Genomic DNA, 23006 nt, shown 5'->3' on the forward strand with positions numbered 1-23006 from the left:
GAGGGAATGTACTATTTGTCATTAATGTCACCTACAGCCTACTTTTCATTTTCTGCATCATACCTAACCTAGTAAATTGTGATTGAAGGTGGGACCTAGCCAACATAGTCACTTCCCCCCAAATCAAAGCATTCGGCTTTAGGTTAAAGATGGGTACTTTCCCTATTGTATCTGACAATGGGCTGAGGTTCAGAGCTTTTCAGCTGAGCACTAGCCTTATTGACTTAAGACATCTTAATGACACTTTAAATATTATAAGAGTCTCTGTGCCCAGAGTCTGTCAAATGATCTCTGTGCCCTGCCTCTTCTAGAGCAGACACTGTGCGTAGGGAAGAAGACAAGAGAATGTAGGACAAGTCCTACTGGCCTGACAAGGGTACCTCCTAATTCCTATGACGAGTCTAGTGCAGGTGACATGTTCTCTGAGGTGTGGATAGGCAGTTAATTTCGTGGAGAGTAGGAGGTGTGGATTCAGCTCTGTTTTTTTTTTTTCTTTTTTTCCAGTGGGGCATATCTAAACGATACTCATCCTCTCTTGAATCTAGACTTCATGCAACAAGCAGCACCTGGATGTTATTTTAAAACAAGCACAAGCCACTGAAACACACTGATCTGGGTCCTTCTTTTGGAAAAGAGTTGGTTGAGAAGTGCTTCTTGGCTAAGGATTAACCACACGGGAAAAGCCAGCAGAAACAGAAGAACTGTGGGTTTCTTACCCCAGCCCCCAAGGAAGCTATGCCATGAAAAGGCTACCGACCCACTGACACACAGCAAGTTGGACGGGGCATCAATTCTTCTTTTGAGGAGTGGAGAGAAAAAGAGGAAGTCTCTTATTCTGAGCGTCTGAAGGATGGCTTCCCAATGCCACCAGCTTCGGATCCTGGTCTGGAAAAATTGGCTAGGTGTTAAAAGACAGCCGGTGAGTTTAAAAAAAAAAAAAGGTGGGGGTGTGGGGCGCGGGGCAATACTCGAGGCAATCCTCAAATGTGATGTTAATGAGAGGCAAAAATAAGAGAGTTTAAAGGCATTTTCCAAAGCAGGAAATAAGATATTTAGAATTCATCCCTCCAGCTGTCTCATGGCTAATAGAGCGAGTCTTAACATGCCCCAAAAGCAGTCTTTTGAGTTCAGTAAATTAAAAGAGTAAAACCAGGACATGCCCCAGGCAAAGAAAAGGATGTGCCTTGTTAGTGGCTGAATTGGAATTAGTGTTGAATTCCAGGTTCAGGCCAAAATGCTTTCAGAATTTTTCTTAATGAATTTAGTTAAAGATGAGATGAAGGAAAACAAAGTATCATTTGAAAGGTAGGTACAATAAGTGGGAAGAAATGTACTAGAAAACCAAAAGCAATAATAAGCTTGGCTGAAAGGTAAGATTTAGAGCAGAAATAGTTTGAAGGCTATTAGTATAGGAAAGCTTTTAAGAAATTTCAGTATCCAAAAATCATTTCCTGGAAATGCCAAACAAGACTAATATGTGCCATGTTTTAAGAGCATTATTGAATCACTTACCTTTCCTGATACAGTCTGTTTTCTGTTTATTCGTTGCAGCATCATTTTGTGCTCTTTCCTTAATATTTGCTTGTTAAATTACAAAATCAGCTATTAGATCCTCACCAGGTAGAGTCCAGGAAGATTGAGAAATTGTCATATATTCAGAAGAATGTTTGAAAACCAGGGAAGTTCAAAAAGGCATTCAAGATACTTTATTTTAGAGTGGTAATTCCCACTCTAAATGAATGAGTAATATAAATATTATGCAAATAATATGCGTCATAGAAACCAACATTTTATCTATGCTCCTCATCTCACGGCTTGCTTGCAGTGCCTGACACCTTACTTGAGTGTTCTGATGAGTGTATTAAGAGAAGAAAGTAGATGTTCACTTACTTTTGTGAATTTGGTGGATAAGGTTTAAAATCATAAGGCATCGTGGGATTGCATGGGTGTGGGGTTTAGACATAAAATTACAAACTCATTAATATTTTTATTTGTTTTTTAACTGGAAAAATAAACACAAAAGAGAAACTCATGTGGTTGATACTGTTTAGCATTCAGCAGGGAGAGAGTCCTGAGTGTGTGGATGTGGTCAGAGGGGGAGAGTTGAGACTCCTGCCGTTGTTCCTCATGTGACTTAGGTAACACGTGACAATTTCTCTAAGCACAGGTTTTCCTGCTTATAAAATGAGCATGAGCCCTGCCACATCTAATTCATAGCAGGGGAAGAACCAAATATGCTAAGCATTTCAAAGTTTAATACTTTCTATGAATAAATGGTAAAACACTTGGCACATAAATTAGTGAGGGATTTGGGGTAATGTGAGTGTTCTGTTTTATTCAGCTCAAAGGTGAGAGGAAATCTAGGAGAAGGGAGTGTAGAAGAAAGGAATAAATTTACATACAGTAAAGTTCATAAGTGATGAAAATTCAATAGTTAAACACAAAAGCATAGAAGAGCTCAAAACTGGTATTTGTTATGCCAATAATCTGAATGCTGAAGTATGTTTTCCTTATGAGTCTATTTTGCCAAAAAAATTATTTTTTGAAAAACCTCAAAACCTCAGGTGAATAAATTTTTTTTCACTGAGAAATTTTATCTTTAGAAATTTTAATGTCAAATCCCTTCCTTATCTGTATAGTAGTGGGTATATCAAGTTTTAACTTCAGGATTTTTCTTCATTTTAGTCAGTTTCTGTTGGACATGGTGACATATTTAGAGATGATGCAAGTCAGACATGTGAAAAGTATTTTCACCATGATAACGGTATTGTTCTCATCTAGCCAAAATCTCTAAAAAGCCCCTCGTAATTATACTTTTCCTACAGAAGGAGACTACACGAGCTATTTGTTCACTTTTGGACATGGAATGACTTTGATCAATCTTTAGCGCACCTTGAGAGAATGGGACACAGGACAGATAAGTCTTGGTTGTAGGAAGTGAGATCAGAGAAAGTCCAGAATTTGGGGCAATACAGAGGCCAACCTGAATCCATTATTACCAACCAGAGGGACAAGAGAGACATGTAGAAGACGGTGCTGGCAAGAGAAGAAGGAAGGACAGTTTTAAGTGGAGGGCGAGGGGGCAAAGGAAGACACATTTCTTCCTTCCCAGTTTTGCCTGAGTTGAGCTCTAGCTCTTGGTATCGGGAAGAAGACTTGAGGATACAGGTGGAAAGGATGTACATGTGCTAGCATGATCCTTGAGAGGGAAGAGTGAGAATATAAAGAGATTGAGAAGTTGGAATTAAATATCTAAGGGCAATAAAATAGAAAAAATGTGTAAAGAGAAAATATAGACAAATTACAAGACAAGAACTGTGAAAAGAAGGTCATGTGACTTTGAGGAAAGGACATAGACTTTGTGTAGGAACTGGACTTGGTAAGTAAACATTTAATCAAGTAATCATTTAAGATGCAAGCATTTCCATACTTATATAACCGCCCTAACAATGGTACTTTAAAAATATACTTTTATTCCCAGGAAAATAGAAAATTAAGTTGTGGGACACTGGAAAGGTATGGTACTTACTGAATGTTAAAGAAAAATGCCAGCATCACCACCATAACAACCTCCCCTAAGTTTTTTTAAGAGATTCCATCACAAAGGAAGGTGGTAGGAAGAATAATCTATCAGGGAAGAAATTAGAAATCTATTAATGGAGAAGTAAATTATACAGAATAAAACAAAACAAAAAGCCCCAGAAGTATATATAGTAAAACTATTAAGGTAGATTGAGGCTTACTGAAGAAATATATTTATTAAAAGTATTAATATATGCTAGAATAGAAAGTAAGAAAAGAATTATAAACAGCCATACAGTCTGAGAAATACGATGAGAATGGGATAAGCTAAATGTTGAGTTTGGGTTAAAAAAAAAAAAAGTTCTGTAATTTTTTAAGTGACCTCCCACAAAACTGTTCTTGGTGTAAATAAATCTCTGTCTCTTTTTTGTAAAAGCAAATATCAGAATTCTGGAATATTTGGAATTCTATGACTCACTCACTTTTACAGGGTCCTAGAGAGCTCAAGGGACTCGTCCAAGGTCACCCAGTGAATTTAAAGCGCAAAGTCAGATTTCCAGGGATCTATTCTTTCCATGATCTCATGCTGTTTCTCTGTCCCCCCTGAGTTGAGTTTACTTTCCCGACATTCTCTGAACCTTGCTCAGCGTACAGCCCACCAAAGAAGAGATCACATCTGCTAAGGAGGCCTTAGAGATTGCTGTTTTTTCATATTTGTGGTAATATCAATTCTCAATTGTATTCCAAAAAAAACAATAGAATACTAAAGGATAGTAAAAAAATACATTAAGCACAACAGAAATGTTAGATAATAGAGAAAATCAATTAGATGCAGTTAGTACCCTGCTGCGCTTGTAATTTGACTCTAAAAATAATGGAAAAATGAAGATACGTTCCAGCAGAGATGGTTAGCACCAGGGAGGCTTACCTAATGAGTTGCTAGTTAATGGCAGGAAGACAACAGAGATTGCAGCCTGAAAGACTAGATAATACAAGATAAGAGTTTATCTTCTATTAAGAATATGAGTCCTAAATAGGCATATTAAGGAGTGACTTCAAATCTGTACAGAAGTGGAATCTAATTCTAGCATTCTCAACCTGAAGAAGGAAAATTAACTTCAGTTGTAGTGGATCACACTTTAGCTCGGTTGACGGCAGCATTAGCTTTTCTATCTCAGACGGTGCCGCAATTTGCAGAAGTCTGGCATTTTGGATCAAGCACGACAGCTCCTTCCACAATCCCTACCTTGTCCATAACACTTTCTTTCATAGTGACTAGAGAAAGAAGAAGACTGAGCTACAAAATTTTAGAGCAGGTTTGTCTATACATTAATTTTTAGATTAGAACAATTTAGGATTAAACCCTAATCTCAACATAATTCTAAATCAGATTAAAATAAACTAGGCCCTGCACAATTAACTGCGTGATCAAACGTTTCAGACCCTTTTACCTCTTTGGGTCAATATCATTTACTCCCTTAATCCCTTTTAATTGCTCAAAAATTTCAGTTCTACCTGTTGATGATAGTGCCTGACACTTAGTAGAGATGCACGTTTTATTAATGCAGTCAATCAAGAAAAAGTAACTGAGGTGAAGATGTTTCAGAAGTGGGAGCAATAGAGAAGTAAGTTGGCTTAATGTCTGATAAAAATGTGCTGTTTCCATATAAACCATGAAAAATTTACCCATCTCCAAAGTGCAAACCTAGAAGTACGGATTTCAGAAAGCTTTCTTGATTCTAGTTTTTAGTTGAGTCGTTTATATGGATGGAAGTATTATAGAGCAGAAAGCCCACATAACTGAGAACTCTGAGCCATTTTTATTTCTTCATTGGGGAACTAAGTTTTCTCGTTGGGAAACTAAGATTTCTCATGGGAACTATGTTTTATTCCAGCTCTCAAATACTAAGCTCTTACTTTAGAATGTGAACCTTGAAATTGTCTTATTACTGTCAAGTAACAGTCATCCTTCTCTATAGGACAATGCAAAAAGAAATAGAAAAGGAAGAAAGAGAGAGTGTACTTTATAAATGGAAGGCTGGACAATTTTTATTTCCAAGTTTGCAATAAAAAGTTATAATTCTAGGTTTCAGGAAGACCTTTAGATGACTTTCAATACTCTCATACAATAAATTAATAAAAGTATAGTATTCAGGTCAAAGAGAGCTACTAATCTATTTTGTAGTGGTTTAGCTATATAATTCAATGATTAATTCTACTGGTGAAGGCAGACTGCCTGGCTTCAAACACCAGCTCCACTGTTAGTGGCTTATGGAAAGAAAGCTTATTTTGTCTCTTTAAGATTCTGTTTTCCCAATCTGCAAGAGGAAATGCGGTTATTATGTTGAAATGAGATAATACATGTTAAATCTTTAACATAGCATATTGTACATTCTAAGCAGTCAATATGTTATGTTAGCTACTATCATTTGGAGTACTGTATTGAATTCTGACACTAATTAGTGTCAGAGCTTCTTATAATTACAAGAAAACCACTTGATAATAAGAATTCATTATGGGGAAATTATTTTGAAACAATATTTAACAGAATTGTTGAAAATACCCAGGAAAAGAGGGGACTTTGTCTCTCTTCAAATACTTATAGAATTCTCATGAGAAAGAGAAGGTTGAACTTGGACAAATGAGTGGTAGTCGTGGGGAGGAAGCTTTCACCTAAATATGTCAGGCAATATGAGTTGTCCGATGGTGAAGAAGTCTCGTGAAATAGTAAACTTCTAGGCACTAGAAGCTTTCAGTAGAGGTTGGATGACCATCTGGAATGTGCCAGTCATTCTGGGCTTACTTCTGTCCCTAGAATATCCCACCTTCTCTCCCATCTCTGGGTCTTCACACAAATGTTTTCTCTGCATGGAAGACTCCCACTTCTTTCTCACACTCCATCCAACACACGTCTTTTTTTCTACCTCTGCCTGACTTTTTTTTTATCTTTCAGGTTTTAGACTTAGCTTCCCTTGATCTATCTTCCACTTGCACGCTTTCCTTCCTACGTCATAGCATTATCCATTACATCCAGCTGTAATTATTTTTTTTACTATTTCCCTTCCTCAAAAGACTGAAAACTTTAATTGCTCTATTCCCAGTGCTTGGTACACAGTCGGTGCTCAACAATTTCATAGCGCATTCGTGAATGTGTAAACCTTATATAAATGATTATTATATTATTTACATTGAGCTCTAAGTTTCCTTAAACCTCTCCAAGACTCTGACTCCATGAAGGGGAATGCAGATTCTTCATCCTAGACACATTATTTTTATTTGTTTTCAGAGTAAGACAAAAGAAATCCTGTTGAAATTTAGAAATTATACTGATATTCAGTATCATTTATTTCTAACATAACTGACTTCAAACCACTCTAGTGCATGGGGCACAAACTCAAAGATCTACAGGTAACGTGATTATGTGATGTGCACCAAGCGCTTCATGAGAAAATAAGGAAGAGATACCTATGAGGAACTAGAGAGTGCATGGCCTATAAAGGCGTTCAAATTCCATTAAAAACAACAACCACAAACCTGTGTGCAAGAAACATCTCCTCCATGAGTCTGATTTGACCTTTTTACCACCAGTCAGGGACCTCTGCTCTAGGACAGTAAAGAAACCATAATTAAATTCACAGAATACTCAGATAATATTTTAAAGCTGTCCTCTCAAATTTAAAAACATATAGTAAAGCTTTACAATTTGAAATTCACCTGTATCTTATTTTCTTATTTACCTTTTAGTGATAATGGTAAGAGAATAATAACAATGGTAGACACAAATAGAATCAGATGGACTAGCAGGAATTAGAATAAAGGGTTCTGACAAGGTAATGGAGTATGGATGACCCAGAGTTGAAAATTGCAGGCTTTGTCTAAGTTTTTTAGAATATTTGATTTGTGAAATTTTCAAATATTTGAAGCAACAGCTTTTAGCAAATGCAGAAGCAAATGTTACTATTAATAGATAATTCAGTTTAATTAGTAGATAATATAGATCAGCTCAAACCTAACACTCAGGTGTCCACTAAAAGAAGATAGCATTTCTTGTATAAATAAGTATTTTCAGGGCTGGGATAAAAAAGGTACAAAACTGAATAAAGCAGAAACAACTTGTAGAACCAGAGGTAGGAAATAAATAATACACACACACAAACGGACATTTATATTTATATTTTATGTCCTTTATATATTTTGGAAATGAGGAGTGTATGCCCATATTGTTAATTCCAGCCCAACACTACAGAGTTCATTTCCCATGTAAAATTCTCCCCATGAATAGTGAGAAGCTGGCTCCCCGCATGGGAGCTATATTTACTTTTTTGGTCAGCCTCCTCTTATGTAATCCCTCTTCTTATGAAATCAATCACCTTCCACTGCCTCTGCCCTCTCTCCCCACGCTGACACCTTCTTCACCCCACTTGGGCTCTAACTGCCCATGTCCTCGTCACCCTGCTAGGGATCCACCTCCCTCACTGGGTCACTGTGGCTCCCCCAGTCCTAGCGTGCACACTGACCCAGCCAGGCTCCACCTAAGGACTTTTGGACTGAATTTTTCAGGAAAGGAAAGAGAAGAAAAAGAGAACAGAATAGGAAATCTCAGTAGACAATAAACCCTGGAGAAATAGAAAGACACAAATACCAGGGCCCACTAAGGAACTGTCAATTATTCAGTGTGCATGTGCCCTTAGATGCCCAGAATACAGGGCAATGGAAGGTAAACAAAGTGTAGAGTGTAGAGGGAGTGTGAGACAATTAAAATATTAGCAAAAATACTAAATCTTCTAAAACTGCTGTCCTTAAAGTTCTCAAGTAGCTCCTATGACTTTATGTGTAAAATCAATATATTAACGCTTTTTCCAAACAAATGAAAAAAATCATGGCTCACCGGTTTAGTATTTGGGTCCTTGATGCTGCATTTGCTTCTAGGTTGCTTATGATAATATTTAGAATGGTGTTGAGAGCAATCTTGCTGCTATGAAAATTTAAATTTTATTTATTTATTGCTTTTGTGGTTAACTTGTCAACTTTAACATTTCCAAGATCACACTGTGGAGGGCTTTGTACTTATTTTTCCTCAAAAATGAAGTATGCTGAAATGTTCTCCAAAGCTCTCTGACCTCAAATCCCAGGGAAATCTGATTAGAGATTTGCATATCAGCTTGCTGTGGTTTTTTGCCTTTAACAGAGTCTAAATTGCCTTAAATTTCCTTGATATAGATTACATTTTTACCTGGATTTAAAACATGTCTAAGGTAAATTTCAAAATTTACCAAAACATCATCGTGAAATCATCAAATTAGATCAATCAAAAGACAACTGAAAAATATCCTACAATAGATGCCCCTTATTTGAATGTGAATGTACAATTGTGTTGATACAGTTGATCTTAGCCACTGAATTCTCATGACGTTGCCACAGAAAACAAATAAATGCCCCTAAAAATAGCTGTGGGGCACTGTCTACTCAGATGAATACTTTCTTTAAAGAATAACAATGGCATCAGATACAAAACTGATAAATCCACAAACGTTAATATTTTTTAACCTTAATTCTTTATAGCCTACATTTCAAATGAGTCACATAAAATAAAAATGGCACTTGTATCCAGGATCTGAAGAAGAGGCTCTAATTTTCAAATATTTCAGAGACTAGGCTAGAATAATAACACCTCTTGTATTTCTGTAGCACAGTTACTTTTTGAAACACACTTTCTATGGTGTTTTCTTATTTGCTCCTCAGAGCAGCATGATAATTATAAAAAATCCTGGTGCATGTCCCTTGAGATTCAGATCCTTGTCCCCTGCTTTGCTCTACAACTGGATATGTGACTTTGGACAAGCTATGCACCTTCTGCACCCCAGGGAATACAAACAGGGAGTTGGATTAGATCCAGGGCTTTTATCATTTTCCACGCCATGGATGTCTTTGGCAGTCTGGTCAAGCCTATGGCCCTTCTAAGAATAATGTTTTTAAATTTGTCAAATAAAATAAAATATATAGGATTATAAATAAAACAAATTGTATTCAAATTCAGTTGTCAAAGTATTAAAAAGCAAGTTTATGAAATGGTAGTACGTGTGTTTGTTATAGCATTAAAACAAAAGTCTAGTGGTGAATCCACAACTACCATACTTTTAACACAGTGATGAGTGTATATAGCACTTTGAGACATCTGCAACAACTCTAATGTGATTTTAAAATATCCCTAATTTCTATTGGTGACAGGTACTGCTAATAACATTGTGGTTCATTGCCCGCATTCATCATTAATGGAAATGCTAAATTTCAAACTGGAGAAAATAAAAATGCAATTTTTTTCTATGCAAATTTGCAAATGTCCTGAATTCTATCCATTAGATGATCTCAGAGAAACGGCCCAACAAAAATATTCCAAGACTTTATAAACAATCCTGCTAGTTGAGGAGGGTGACACACATCCAGGTCCATTCTCCAACAAAGTGTAGTCCACGGAACAGCAGCATCAGCATCACCTACCCGGGAGCTTGTTAGAAATGCAGAGTCTCAGGCTCCCCCTAGACCCGCTGAATCAGAATCTGTGTGTTTACAAGACCCTCACGTGATCTGGGTATGCATGAGTGTCTGAGAAGTGCTGCTTTAGATTAAGTTGTTCAGCCTGTCTGGGTGCTTTTTAGTTATGAGCAAGCTGAATGCTTTAGGCCTCCCTAGGTCTACAGTGAACTTGCATTTCTAAAAACTTGCCCTTAGACCTAAAGTCTAAGAAGGCGGTGACAGGCCTACCAGCGAGGAAAGCAGTGCTCTAGGGTACACAAGGGAGATTTTAGTAGAAAATTTAGGTTAGGAATTACTTAAGGATCAATAATTGATTTGGTTTGGATTGCTTTGGAGAATTGAAGAGCCCCAGGTAGATAGTTTAATTTGGCAGAAGCAAATTGTCTCTGAAAAATGAGGGAGGAAAGGTAACAAGCCTGATTGTGTGATCACACAGAAACGTAGCCCCACGTTCCACTTTATTAAGTACAGGCAACGTTTGTCTCTGTGGTTTGGCTCGAGCACCGTAACTATTTGCAGATCACAGTTAATGTTCTTGTGAATATATGTTTTTCACTGTTCTGGAGCCAACTTTATAGGTATATAAAATATTAAGCAGTTAGTGGCTTTAGACCGGAATCATGTCTACATGGGGAGAAGCAGCAGCTTCTGAAGTGCTTAAAGTGAAATTCTCTAACAGAAATTTCAACACCATATGTATATTTTTTGAGCACTTATCTTGTACCAGGTAGTGGAAATTTAGGGATGAATAAGATACTATTCCTACCATAAAAGAACTGCCAGTTTATTTCAGGAACCAGACAAAAGAACACACAAAAAAACCATTGCCTATAACGAATGGTATAAGTTCTATGATAGAAACAGACACAGGATATGATAGTGGGATAGGAGGAGTTGTATAGAGCTTTAAATTCCTGTTTTCTCCTTCACTCATTGACTCAATTATTCATTTGTTGGTCCATTCATTTGTTTATTTATCATTTATGAACCATATCACACACCACTCTTTATGGCTGAGCATAGACTGCTGACATTGGAAGTGGTAAGACAGGTCTAGGTTGAAATTACGGTGGTTTTGTGTGCCCTGTTTAGAATGTTGTGTCTTATCCAAGAGCAACTAGGAAGCTCTAAAAGATTTTTAAGGAAGGAAATAACTGATCCAGTTTGAATTTTAAGATAATCACTCTTGGGGCAGTCATGAGAGATGACCAGAAAGGAGGCTTTGGAAGATCATTTCAAAGTTCTCAGCCTGGAACAATCATCCTTCTGTCCACTTAGAGGTCTTTTGCATTTAAAAAATTTTCTCATTCATTTTTTATTAATAATATTTATAGGTAGTCAAATATCCAGCTTGTGTTGAAATATTATAGTATGACATACCTTTTGTGGCCATGTTTTTAAATTTTTGGTTCAATCAATATAATTAACAATTTTTTGTATTGTTATTTTGCAGCTTTGGACTCTTGTCTTGATCTTATGGCCAGTCATTATCTTCATAATTTTGGCTATTACTCGGACCAAGTTTCCTCCAACAGCAAAACCAACTTGTAAGTAAATGAGATTTGTTTCCCTAACTTTTGGATTCTAGTTAAAATTTATTTTGGTATGGCTTTAGTGTTTTATTCTAAAAAAATTTTTTGTATAGTATTTTCACTTGGAAGTATTTGTATAAACAGTTTATGTGTTTTTTACCCAAGATTTTCAAATTAGTCAGAAAGTGAAGTTTGTAATATTTATCTAGAAAAATATGAAGCTTGTATGAGCCAGAATATATTTTAATCATTATAAAATTTTGACTCATTTATTATTCACATCATAAATCTCATGAGGGTATGCACAACATAAACAAGAGTAATCTCAAACTCGATCATTCTTTATTTTTATTGTAGAAACCCTAGACTTGTATTTGATCAACAGAACAAATGAAATCTGGAGTGGTATAAAAATTTCTCTCTTCAGTGCTGATATTTGAGTGATGTAAATATGTCAACACGATTAGTTTAAAAGAAGATTGTTTTCTAATTAGTGCTGTTTCAGTTACATTTAGTCATTGCCAAGTTACAAAATGGGCAGAATGCCCACATCACTTCATTATTTTCTTTTGGATCCAGAATGGAAATACAGAAAAGACATGGAGAAGTCCTCAAAACTGAGGGGGATGAGCTTTTTAACCCCAGCGATTTGACCAACACTGTTTTTGTTTTTGTTTTTTTCCCCAGGGACCCACTTTTCTTAGAAGAGGAGTAAAAGTCAATCAAATGTTTCGTGTTTAACAAAACAGCCATTTCCTAAAACCTTTTTATAAATCAAATTTCTATAAATCTGATTGTATTTCAGATAAATTATGGTAATTTGCTATATAAAAGAATACAATGTTGAATTATTGTGTAAAGAGAACAAGCTAGTGACTTTTTAAAACAAGAATAATGTTTTTCAATCACCCAGTCCTAAGAAATAAGATGAGAGCCCTGCAGAATCTACCTGAATCAGGCACAATAGGATCATTCAAAAGAAAATGTCAGCTCAATTAGTATACAGCATTTAAACTCTTGGTGCTAGAATAAATAATTCCTTATATTTGAATGGCACCTTATTTATAAAGGACTTTTGCACAAGTCATTACATAGAGTTGTTGATGAGATTTTATTAGGTTGTTTATAAAAACAGCATAATTTTTGTCTTTTCATATTGTGCATATATTAGTTCTTTATAACAGATTAACTCCCCTGTATACAATTGGAAATTATGTATTCTTGCATATCTTAAGTAGCTTGGGCTTCAGAAATAATGCATTGAGCACATAAGTAGGACAAATACTCTTTGAAATATTCTGGTTTAATTATCAATTTGCTAATGATAGTAATAGGAGGACTTTAATAGCTTGTTTTTAAGGATTTTTCAGTTACATAAAGTTCCCCTTATAAAACTTTCAAGAGAGAAATACAAGGTCTGTGAATGAGTGGTCTTTCACTAATTGGTGCTACCTGCTGACTTTTGGAGGTTCATGGAGACAATCCTAGAGAGCTCTTATAATTTTACTAAATTAGGAAGAAAAAACTAGAGAAACAATATGAAATGTGCTTTCAAGACCTAATCTAAGGGCTCTGAAAAGACAAAATATATGAAAGGAGATGAATAATCATTTTTACTATGGACCTATTGTCATACTCTAACAATAATTAGCTATGAAGTGATTACGTTTGTGGATAGGAGAGAACAGAATTATAGGATAGTTCAAACACTGAAAGTATGGTTACTACTCTCTTAGACCTTATAAGAGTCAGTCTAAAATATAGTTTTTTGGTTTGTTATTAGAGCAGGATGTGACCTTCTCATTTTACAAATGAAAAATCTGTAACCCAGGGAGATTGTATTAATAGTTTGCCAAAATTCAATCATGTAGGATAGGAGAGAAAGGTATTAGAAATCACCTTTCCTTATTCTTTGTCCTTGAGATTTGTATAGTATCTTGCCCTCCTACACACAAATTCTTTCTAGGTCTAGAAACTCCTACTTGGATAAATAAGAGCCAAATAAAAATTATACCCAGGGTTTCAATTCATTCTGTAATCAATAGAATAGAAAATGTAATTTTATAATCAGAGGTGTTGTAATTTGGAGAATCTAAGACTGATATAGAAGCAGTTACTTTTTCTCTCTCTGTGGTAGAGAGGAAATAACTTTGAGATGACAGTTTGGACTTAGGTATTTTTATTCTTTTTTATTGTTGTTTTTGTTTCTCATATTTATCTATTATACTGCAAGATTAGCATTGGCCAATAGTAAGTAATAACACTAAAAATATTTCTTGATCTCATACTATGTGCCTGGCACTTACTAAGGTGGTGACTGTATTATTCGTGTCATAGTTGAGAACACTATCGCACAGAAAATGTAAGTAACTTGACCAAGATTGCACAGTTAATAAGTGGTGGTGTCAGGATTTGAACTTAGGCAGTCTGACTGTAGAATCTGGTTTTGAGCTCATGAATTCACATTCCTTACATCTAGTAGTCAGTACTAATTTTTCATGTTGCATCATTTAGATTTTGTAAAAGTAGACTAAATATTAGAAACTGGTAATATAAACTCCTCTTCTTTATCTCTATGATGAAATCAAGAAATATGAGGAACAGGTGCATTCCAATATATATATCAGAGTTATCCTAAATATTAGTATTCAGTGCTACCTCTGTCTGACTAATTCTGCATGAGTCATTACAGTTGTAGTACCATAGAAATCAGGTCTTGTTTAATAGAGTTAAAATCCTTTCTGGGCTGCAGTGCTAGTTGGGCAATAGAGAAATGAAGATGAAACTCTAGAACACATTGCTAGATGAAACTTGGCTACGATGAGAATGGGAGTTGTAATCCCATGGGCACATTTTGCTCCCAGAATATGCAGGCAGATCTACAGGACTCGATAAATCATTTAAAACGAATATATTTAGCGACTCAAAGGACTCCCTCCGCAGTCTTTTTGACTGATGGGTGTCTGGAGAAGTCTGGGTTTTTGGTAAGGAACCAGCTGCAGTCCCTGACACCATGGGTGCTGGTCCAGGGTGACATAATTATTTTTGACATCATCTGCCTTCACTCGCTCCCTTTTGTGTTGTAACAAACAGATTAGGTAACTAGCCTCTGCAAATAATAAATTCCAGGCAACAAAAGCGCTTTAAGCCTGGCAGGCAGGCCTGATGCTGCTTTTTTTTTTACACAGGGAAGACATGAGCTGAGATGCCAAGTCTGAAGTAGTTTCAGCTTCGTATAATCTCTACATGCAGAGGCTTGTCAAGAGGCAAACTTTAAAGCCGAAACACCATGCTTCGGAGCAAAGGCAAACAAAACAACACAAATCTCCCCAAAACGATTTAGACTAAGCCCAGCTGGAATGTGCAGGAAGTTTACTTTGTCTCCTTTTAATACACACATACCTATGAAAGTCCAGGCAAGAGCTCCTAATTACTGCAGAATGATTCTTCAAGTACAATAAAACCCTGCCAGAATGAGATAAGTAGACTCCAAAAAATGCAGTCATGTCAAACAAGGAATCACCCTTTTGTGAAGTTAATGAGAAGCAATGTTTTCCAAGTGGTCAAAAATATCACTACAAGCACAATGGAAATCATACTGTGCAAATATCACCGTGCGCTGAATAAAGCTCCAGATATCTCAAGGCTGTCATTTTCTAACATCACTGCCCCCTCCAAGGATAAGAGAGTCAGCTCATCCCACATTTGAAAATAGGAGAAGTTAGTTGGATATAGAATTATAACCAAATTTATGTTACTACAGGGTTATACTGAATACCACCCATCCAGATGTGACTCAATAGCTTTGGTAAATGCAAGATCATTCAACATTCCTAGCATGACTTTTGACTTCCAAAGCCTACCTTTTGTCTTCAGGGAAGCATAAATAAAAAAACAAAATAAAAAGTAACAATAGGGGTGAACATTTATTGAACAGTTTACTAAATATCAGACACTGTGCTAAGCATTTTGCATATATTACCTTAGTTAATACTCATATCATCTTTTTGAACTATGTAGTATGATTAACCCTATTTTAAAGATGAGAAAACTGAAACACAGAAATGTTAAGAACTTTTCCAGTGTTCACATGGTTACTATGTGCCGGAGCCTGGATTTTAACCAGACACCTGTAGATGGGTGGTTTTATCCAGGTCATAGGTGCCAACAATGGCAATCCTGAGGCCTGGTTCATTTGAGTTTACAGTGTCTCCTTTTTCTTCTTCAAATCACCTATTGGCACTATCAGCGATGAGGCATGGCTGTAAAAGTGAACTCAATTGTTTTTTCTGCTTGTCAGCACCTCTAGGAAAAAGCCTGAGAAGGATGATTGAAATTGTTGATCACTTGCTGGTTTGTGGGATCTATGCCTGTTGTTAGACTTACAGCGCCTGAATTGTTAAGAGGAACTATTGTGTAGTCTATGTTGACAGAGCCGGTGAGGCATCTATCTCACTGGTGAGGGCTGTGAAAGTCAGAGAAGTGAGGTTTTGTCTGACCTTGCTCTTGCTGCTGACTTTTCCTGAGGTTTGTTTTCACGGAAGTGAAGGGAAATGCATGAGTTCAGGATTCCAGGGAGTACCTTGCTCTCGAGCACACCTGTGATTTAATGGTAAAAATTGAGGGACTTGTAAATAATTTTGCTTACTATCTAGATTGGCTCAAAATTTATGTAGTTTTTTGTTCTGGAGAGCTTAAAACTCATTGTCATTCATCTTTTGCTGAGGATTGCCAAATGCTGTTTCTCCCTTCTGATGAGTGCCAGCAATACTAGTCAGGCTCGCAGTTTAGAAACATTTGAATCATCTCTGACTCCTCCCTTTTCTTTTCCTCCCATAACCACTGGCTTTCAAGTTACAATCTGTCTTGTGAAATGTGTCCTGGGATGCCTTTCCATCCCTCTTGCCATCCCTTGGTCCCATTGTCTCATGCCTGGACTGCGTTGGTATCTTTGTTCATGTGAGTGTGTGTGTGGTGTGTGTGTGTGTGTCTGGAAGCTCTACCTTCAACTCCTCCCAAGTTTCATCATCAAATAAATCCCCTAAAATATTCTTTGGGCCCATCAAGTTTCAATCCCTCTTTGCCTGACTTTCAGGACCTTCATAACTTCATGTCTGTTCCATTCTGTGGTAGGATGCCTGTGCCTCCTGAGGAGAAGGTGTCTGAATGTCCTCCACACATCCCATGCTCACCTTGATGCATGTGTTCACGTCTCATCCTGAATGCCTATTAAAAGACAAGCTCACATCTAAGGCTTCCTCCTACCTTAGCCTCCCCAATCACTCAAACTCCAATCAGTTATCCTTTATATCTCTCTTGTTCAGTATTGGCTTATAGTGGTCTTTGAGTGTGTGATACTTCAATCTTGACTCACTCGTTAGATGGGTAGTACAATAACAGCAGAAATCACATCATACCTTCATAATCATATCAGATACAGCATGGTTTCTAACAGTGGACAAAGTAGGGGTACAATAGGTCAGAATGTGGTACACTTTGGAAGATTGATATAGGTGATTGAATTCCAAAATTCACCCAAAGGTGTTTAGTAAAAAACTCAATGTGTATCTGAGATGGGTAAAGGGCAAGGAGTTAGCTTGTTTTGGTTTGATATTTACTTTTCATAGCCAGGTAAATCTGACTGTGCTCTCAGAAATGTCTATAATGGTCATATTGGGAAAAGAAAATGAATAGAAAGCCCCATCACTCCTCTCCAGCTAGATCCACCTGGGAATTTCCACCATAAATACTTAAGAGTTCTGAATGTGTAGGAGAGATTTTTGTGTAGGAGAGCATACAGTCTGCTTCCTGCTTAAGAAGTTTCAGGAAATGTTGAAACAGCTTTTGAATTTCACAGCCAAAGCCCCATCCTTTACTTTTGCCAACAGCAAACCATAGTCAATGACTTTTTGGGAAACATTACTGACCCTTTAGATGGCAGCATGGAAATAAATTCTGTGGAACTCATAGGAGCTGAGATTGGGATTAGATTGGGATTCTGTTTCCTCAGGTGTCCTGCACAGAGCTGTCTGAAATAAGCAAAAAGGAGAGAAATATGAACATGGGGTGGCTGTAGCTCCTGCTGGCAGTCGCCCATCTCCCCCAGCTCCTGACTTGACTCTCAGGCGGTGCAGATGGGCACACCCTAATGCCAGGTAACATGATGCAAGGATTTCTCAACTCATGCCCTCTTAGGCTCAGTACACACAGAGTTGCGTCAGAGAACCAGAAATACCTCTGAAGTACAATATGACTTAATTTAACAAGTAGGAAAATAAAGAGTATATAACAGCTGTTGATTGTACAGTGATGGGTTTATTTTCTTTTATTTTCTATCATGCTGTATCATCGCCACTTTGGCTGATCTACCTTTCAAGCTTCCCAGAGGTGACTGCCTCACTGAAATTGGCCATGGGGGGAGCCACATGTCTTCTCTTTCTTAACTCCTTTTCACTTTTCTTCCCTTCATAAAAAGCAGAGGGCGTTCTGTGACTCTCAGATAGGGAGCACTAACATCCAAGTCCATCTGCTAAGTCAAGATGAATAACTGATGATTTATAACATTCTTATAAATATAGTGACATCTCTTGCTGAGGTTGCCAATATCAGTTGATGTTGCCAATATCCCTTTGAAGCTAAGAGCTTTAAGACAATAATTTTTCAGCTGATTCCCCTTCACTTACCAGGGAAATAGAGCCCAGACATGGGCTCACAGGTGAGGGGGGGGCTGGGCTCATGATTGGCTAACCATGTTTTCCCAAAGGACTATTTTTTTAAACTTTCTTCTAAGCATTGTCCAGGATACCTGGTCTATCAAACCTTAGTCACTTAGTGCCACTATCACTAGTCACATTTTCTCATTCTCTTTGATAAGATTACATTGTGTAGTTTGTCTTTGATAAATGAACTAGTGCATTTTTAGAGTAAAGTAGCCCTCATGGAAGAAATGCTATACCATCTAATTTTCTCTGGCTCTCTGACCAGTTAGAATTTCATTACGGATTAGAATTAGAATGACCAATAATATTTTCACATTTTAAAACACAAAATCTTTGTGTTAGTTATATATTTACATATTTATATTTATTTATATATAAAATTGTTATTATGGTGAGAAGCAACATAGAGATTGAGAGCACAGACTCCAGATCCAGACCGTGTGGATTAAAACATAAGCCTTGGACAAGTCATTAGATGCTCTGAGCTAGTTTCCACACCTGTATATTGGAGCCAATAATAGCACCTACCTCATAGAATTGTTGTGAGAATTAAATAAGTTAGTATTTGTTAAACACCTAGAAAAGTTCTTGGTATATAGTAAGAACTACATTGGTATTGGATGTTATTTTCTATATTATATTATTTATAATATATATGTATAGAGTATAGCATCAATCATTGAATATCTAGTATCTTGTCACTATTTGACAGATGAGGAAACTGAGGCTCACAGGAGGAAACTGAGGCTCTTAAAAGACCTGACTGAAGTTTCATAACATTTATTCTTGCCATCATCACATATTTAAAGGGCACCTGCCATGTCTCTTAAGTGCAGATTAAGAAAGCTTTGAGACATCAAAATGATCAACTGTATAGGGGAGTAATAAGTATATCAGAAACTGTAAGGCAATGTGAAAAATCCCACAGTGGAGGTGGGTCTAAAAGCAAAGCAACAAAGAAGATGGATTCAGCAACTTTGCCTGGGATCAGGGCTGGGGCTATGGTGAAGAAAGTGCAGTGCAAAATTCAAGGGGTTAACAAAAAGCTCAATGATCAAGATCACTTATATTTCAATAAAATATTTTTAAAAATCAAAATTAATACAAAAACTCCATGATGAACAAAATGTCAAAATTTAAAATAAAATCAGCATCAGGATTTTTCTTTTGTCTCAGGCTCCAACGTGGAGCTCCATGCTAAGACTCATGTCTTGGCATGAGTCTTGAAGAAGGAGCAGGAATTTGTCAGGCAGACAACTAGTGTCTTTGCATTCCTTACAGACAGCATGAGTGAGGACACTGAACGTGAAAGAGTTAGATGTGCCAGGAATTTTGAGTCTGTTTTGTCTGAAAGAGGAGGATACTTGTTGAATGGTGAGAGATAAGGCTGTTTGGTCAATACCAAAAATATTCAACTTTATTTTGAGGGCAATGAGAAGCCATTGGAATTTTTAACTAAATTAATTTTATTTTAAAATGTTCATGCTTTTTTCTGGCCATAGGAGTGAATGCTTATTATTAAAAATTAGAAAATATACTACAGGTATGCTTATTGTAAAAAGTGGAAGTCCTATGTAATCTTGACCTCTAAAGAGAATCCTTGTTAACATTTCAGTGTATATTTTCTCAAACATTTTTCTATGCATATATGGAACACACACATATGCACACACTCACATACATGTGTACCCCCAACAGAATAGGACCACTGGTACCAGATGATGTTTTAGAAAGAGTCCCTGCAGCAGTGGAGAAGATGGCTCAGAGCAATAGAAGCTAGTGACTGGGCTGGGCATGGAGTTCTGGTTTTAAGATTCCTATTTCAATTTTCCTTTTCATGATCTCTTCTTAATTGCCTTGGAAATGCTCTGGGGCTAAAAGTCTGTATACTTCTCTATCTTAGCTAGCTATTTCCTCACATTTTTAACACCCCCTCCTTTGATCTTTCACCTTCTTTCCAGATTTTTTCAAATCCAGATTTCTCTTAAAAATAGAGAATTACTTTTTATAATATGGAGGTTATCAATGCAAGGTTAGCCATAACCCTCTGATTTTATACTGTCCAAATGAGATTCACACAATTCAGGAAAAATTCGGGGAATGAAAATGTCACTAATTAAAGAGAAAATAATACAGGAATCACAAGCTATTATCAGTATTTTCCCTCTTTATCTTTTCTCTATCTTTGTGAGTTATGAACAGATGTACTCGGGCACTGTATCTTAATCAAAATGATCTAAGTGTGTCTGCTGAAATAGATAGATTCCAGAGCATTACCCTAGACTTTCCGAGTTGGCATCTGATGGTGGTGGTGAATGGGGTGGTGTTAATGGCCAGACAGCTTGAATTTTGAAGAGCTCCCCAGGTGATTATTATGCTACTTAAAATTTGAGAGTTACTTTTTCCTTTTTTTCCAACTATTTTTTTTTAAGTTTAGATTGGTTTGTATTTTTCCCTAGCTCACCAGTATGAAAGCAAACCAGAAAATAGATTTAATTCTTTAAATAATTTCAGGAAAGAACTTGCCTTTACCTGAGTGACCTTGTAGAATTTCAGTGAAGGCCAGCAATCTCTGCTTCATTTCATCACGGGATCTTTCACTGTAGTCCTCAGGATACCAAAAGTCTCACAGTATTGTTCACGTTTTATACTGAAGACAACAGTTGAGAAGAGGAAGAAGCCTCCTCTCAGAGAGCACTGTCATATGATGACTACGGAGGGAAGTGTTCACAATTTCCTGAACAGGTGTTTCCCAAGGTGGTTTCATGTTGAAGTTACATGCCCAGGGAAACCCAGTTCCATGCAGACGAGTGCTTCACACTCTAGCATTTCAACACGGGGCTTCTGGCTTCATAAATATCAGGAGAATGAGAAATGTCAATATCTTTTCATCATTTTGACATTGCTGCCCTATATGGAGATGGTGAAAAAATGCTTCTGGAGATTCCTATTCTACAAGGATGTGCCTAGGGCTGCAAAGAATAGGACTGTTTCTGTCCTCGAGTTGCTTGTGATCTAATTGGGGAGTGAGGAAGCACAAAAGGTTATGTGCCATAATAGATTTAAAAAAATAAAAAAATATATATAAGTGTAAAATATGTGTTTTGGTGCAGCACTTTGCATATAGTGAGAACTCAGATATTTTTTGATGAATTAATAGTGACATGTAACAACAGTTCAAGTACTTACAAAAATAAATATTAAATAAGCAGCATTGGCAATGAAAACTACTGGATGTTTAAAAAAGGAAAAGATTGCTATGAATTAGGGTAATCAAGAATTACTCCAGGATTAAATTAAGCTTGGGAGGAAGAAAATGAATATGCAACAAGAATAGGAAATGGCTTTCAAGAGGCGAAAAGGGCATGATCAAATCTTGGAGGTAGGACTTCGCAGGGATAACTGGCTGAAGACAGATGGACTAGTGTGGTCGAAGTGGAGTGTTTTGCTTGAGAGCAGAAGAGATCAGTTTGAGTGGGGTTTGGGCATATAGGGTTTTGAATGCTAGATCTAGGAGTATGAATTTTTAACCTGTAGTAAAAGAAACACTGAATATCTATGAGGAATTATTTAATTGTGCGTTTTCCAACATGGGAGATAAACTAAAGGCAGTTTGACAGGTGTTCCACCAAAATTGTTTATATTCACCCAGATGTTTCCATCACATCCAGGCTGTATTAGTTATCTATAGCTCTATAACAAATTGCCCCCCCAAAACTTGGTGGCAACAATAATAAACATTAATTAATCTCCAGCTCCTAGGGGTCAGAAATTAGGAAGTGGCTTAGCTGGGCAGTTTTATCTTAGAGTCTCTCATGAGTTTGCAGCCAGGATCTCAGCTAGGACTATGGCTATCCAACAACTTGGCTCTGGCTCGAAGATCAGCGTCCAAGGCAGATCGCTCACAGGGCTGGCGCCTTGGTACTGATTATTGGTGGGAGGCCTCGGCTTCTCTCCACAGGGGCCTCACGGCTGCTTGTATGTCCTCATGACATGGCAGCGGGCTTTCCCCAGAGCAAGCAATCAAACAGACAGCCGGGAAGAAGTTATCCTTTTTCTGACCTCGCCTTGGAAGCCTTGAAGAATCACTCTGCCACATTCTCTTCGTGAGAAACAAGCCTCTCAGCCTGACCTATATCCAAGAGAATTAGGCTCCACCTTTTGAAGGAAAAGTGCCAAAGATTCTGTGGACAGATTTTAAAGCCACCACACAGACTAACAAGATTCTATGGTGCAATAACAACAACATAAATATGCTTGACATGTTTAGCTGCATCAAGGCAGAGTCTATCTGCTTTCGGCCACACTGCATTCCCAGTACCTAGCACGGTGCCCACACGTTGAGGAACTCGTTAAATATTTTTGAACTATTACTATTTTATAGATGAAGACATTTACCTTCAGAGATTCTAGTGACAGGCCTCCGTAAGTGTTGGAGCAATATTTAACTGGGTCTTATTACCCACAGCTTCTTACTACTCACTATACTACCTGTCAAAACAGAATCGCTCATGGCTGTCAGAGATGCTCACCTTGCTGTTGGCACAGCTAACAGAAGCACTCTCCGGAATATTGCCTGGTACTTACTCGTCACCGACAAATATTTATTGAACGAATGAATGAATTTGGCTCTACAGTCATTCATAGCTAGAGGTATAAAGACGTCTGTTCAAATTTACTCATAAGTCAGTGGAAAACT

At 37.1% G+C, this 23006-nt stretch overlaps 1 protein-coding gene across 1 annotated transcript in view; it reads left to right on the top strand.

Moving 5' to 3' along the window:
* The first annotated feature begins 429 nt into the window (after positions 1-429).
* ABCA12 (ATP binding cassette subfamily A member 12) overlaps positions 430-23006 on the top strand; it is a 165658-nt gene continuing 143081 nt past the window's right edge. The window contains exons 1-2 of the mRNA XM_069467475.1: positions 430-919; positions 11510-11603. Coding sequence (XP_069323576.1) covers positions 851-919; positions 11510-11603 — 163 coding nt within the window. The 5' untranslated portion in view covers positions 430-850. The remainder of the gene's footprint in view (positions 920-11509; positions 11604-23006) is intronic.

This window comes from Eulemur rufifrons, chromosome 1 (assembly GCF_041146395.1).
Source record: "Eulemur rufifrons isolate Redbay chromosome 1, OSU_ERuf_1, whole genome shotgun sequence".
In the NCBI taxonomy this organism is placed as follows: domain Eukaryota; kingdom Metazoa; phylum Chordata; class Mammalia; order Primates; family Lemuridae; genus Eulemur; species Eulemur rufifrons.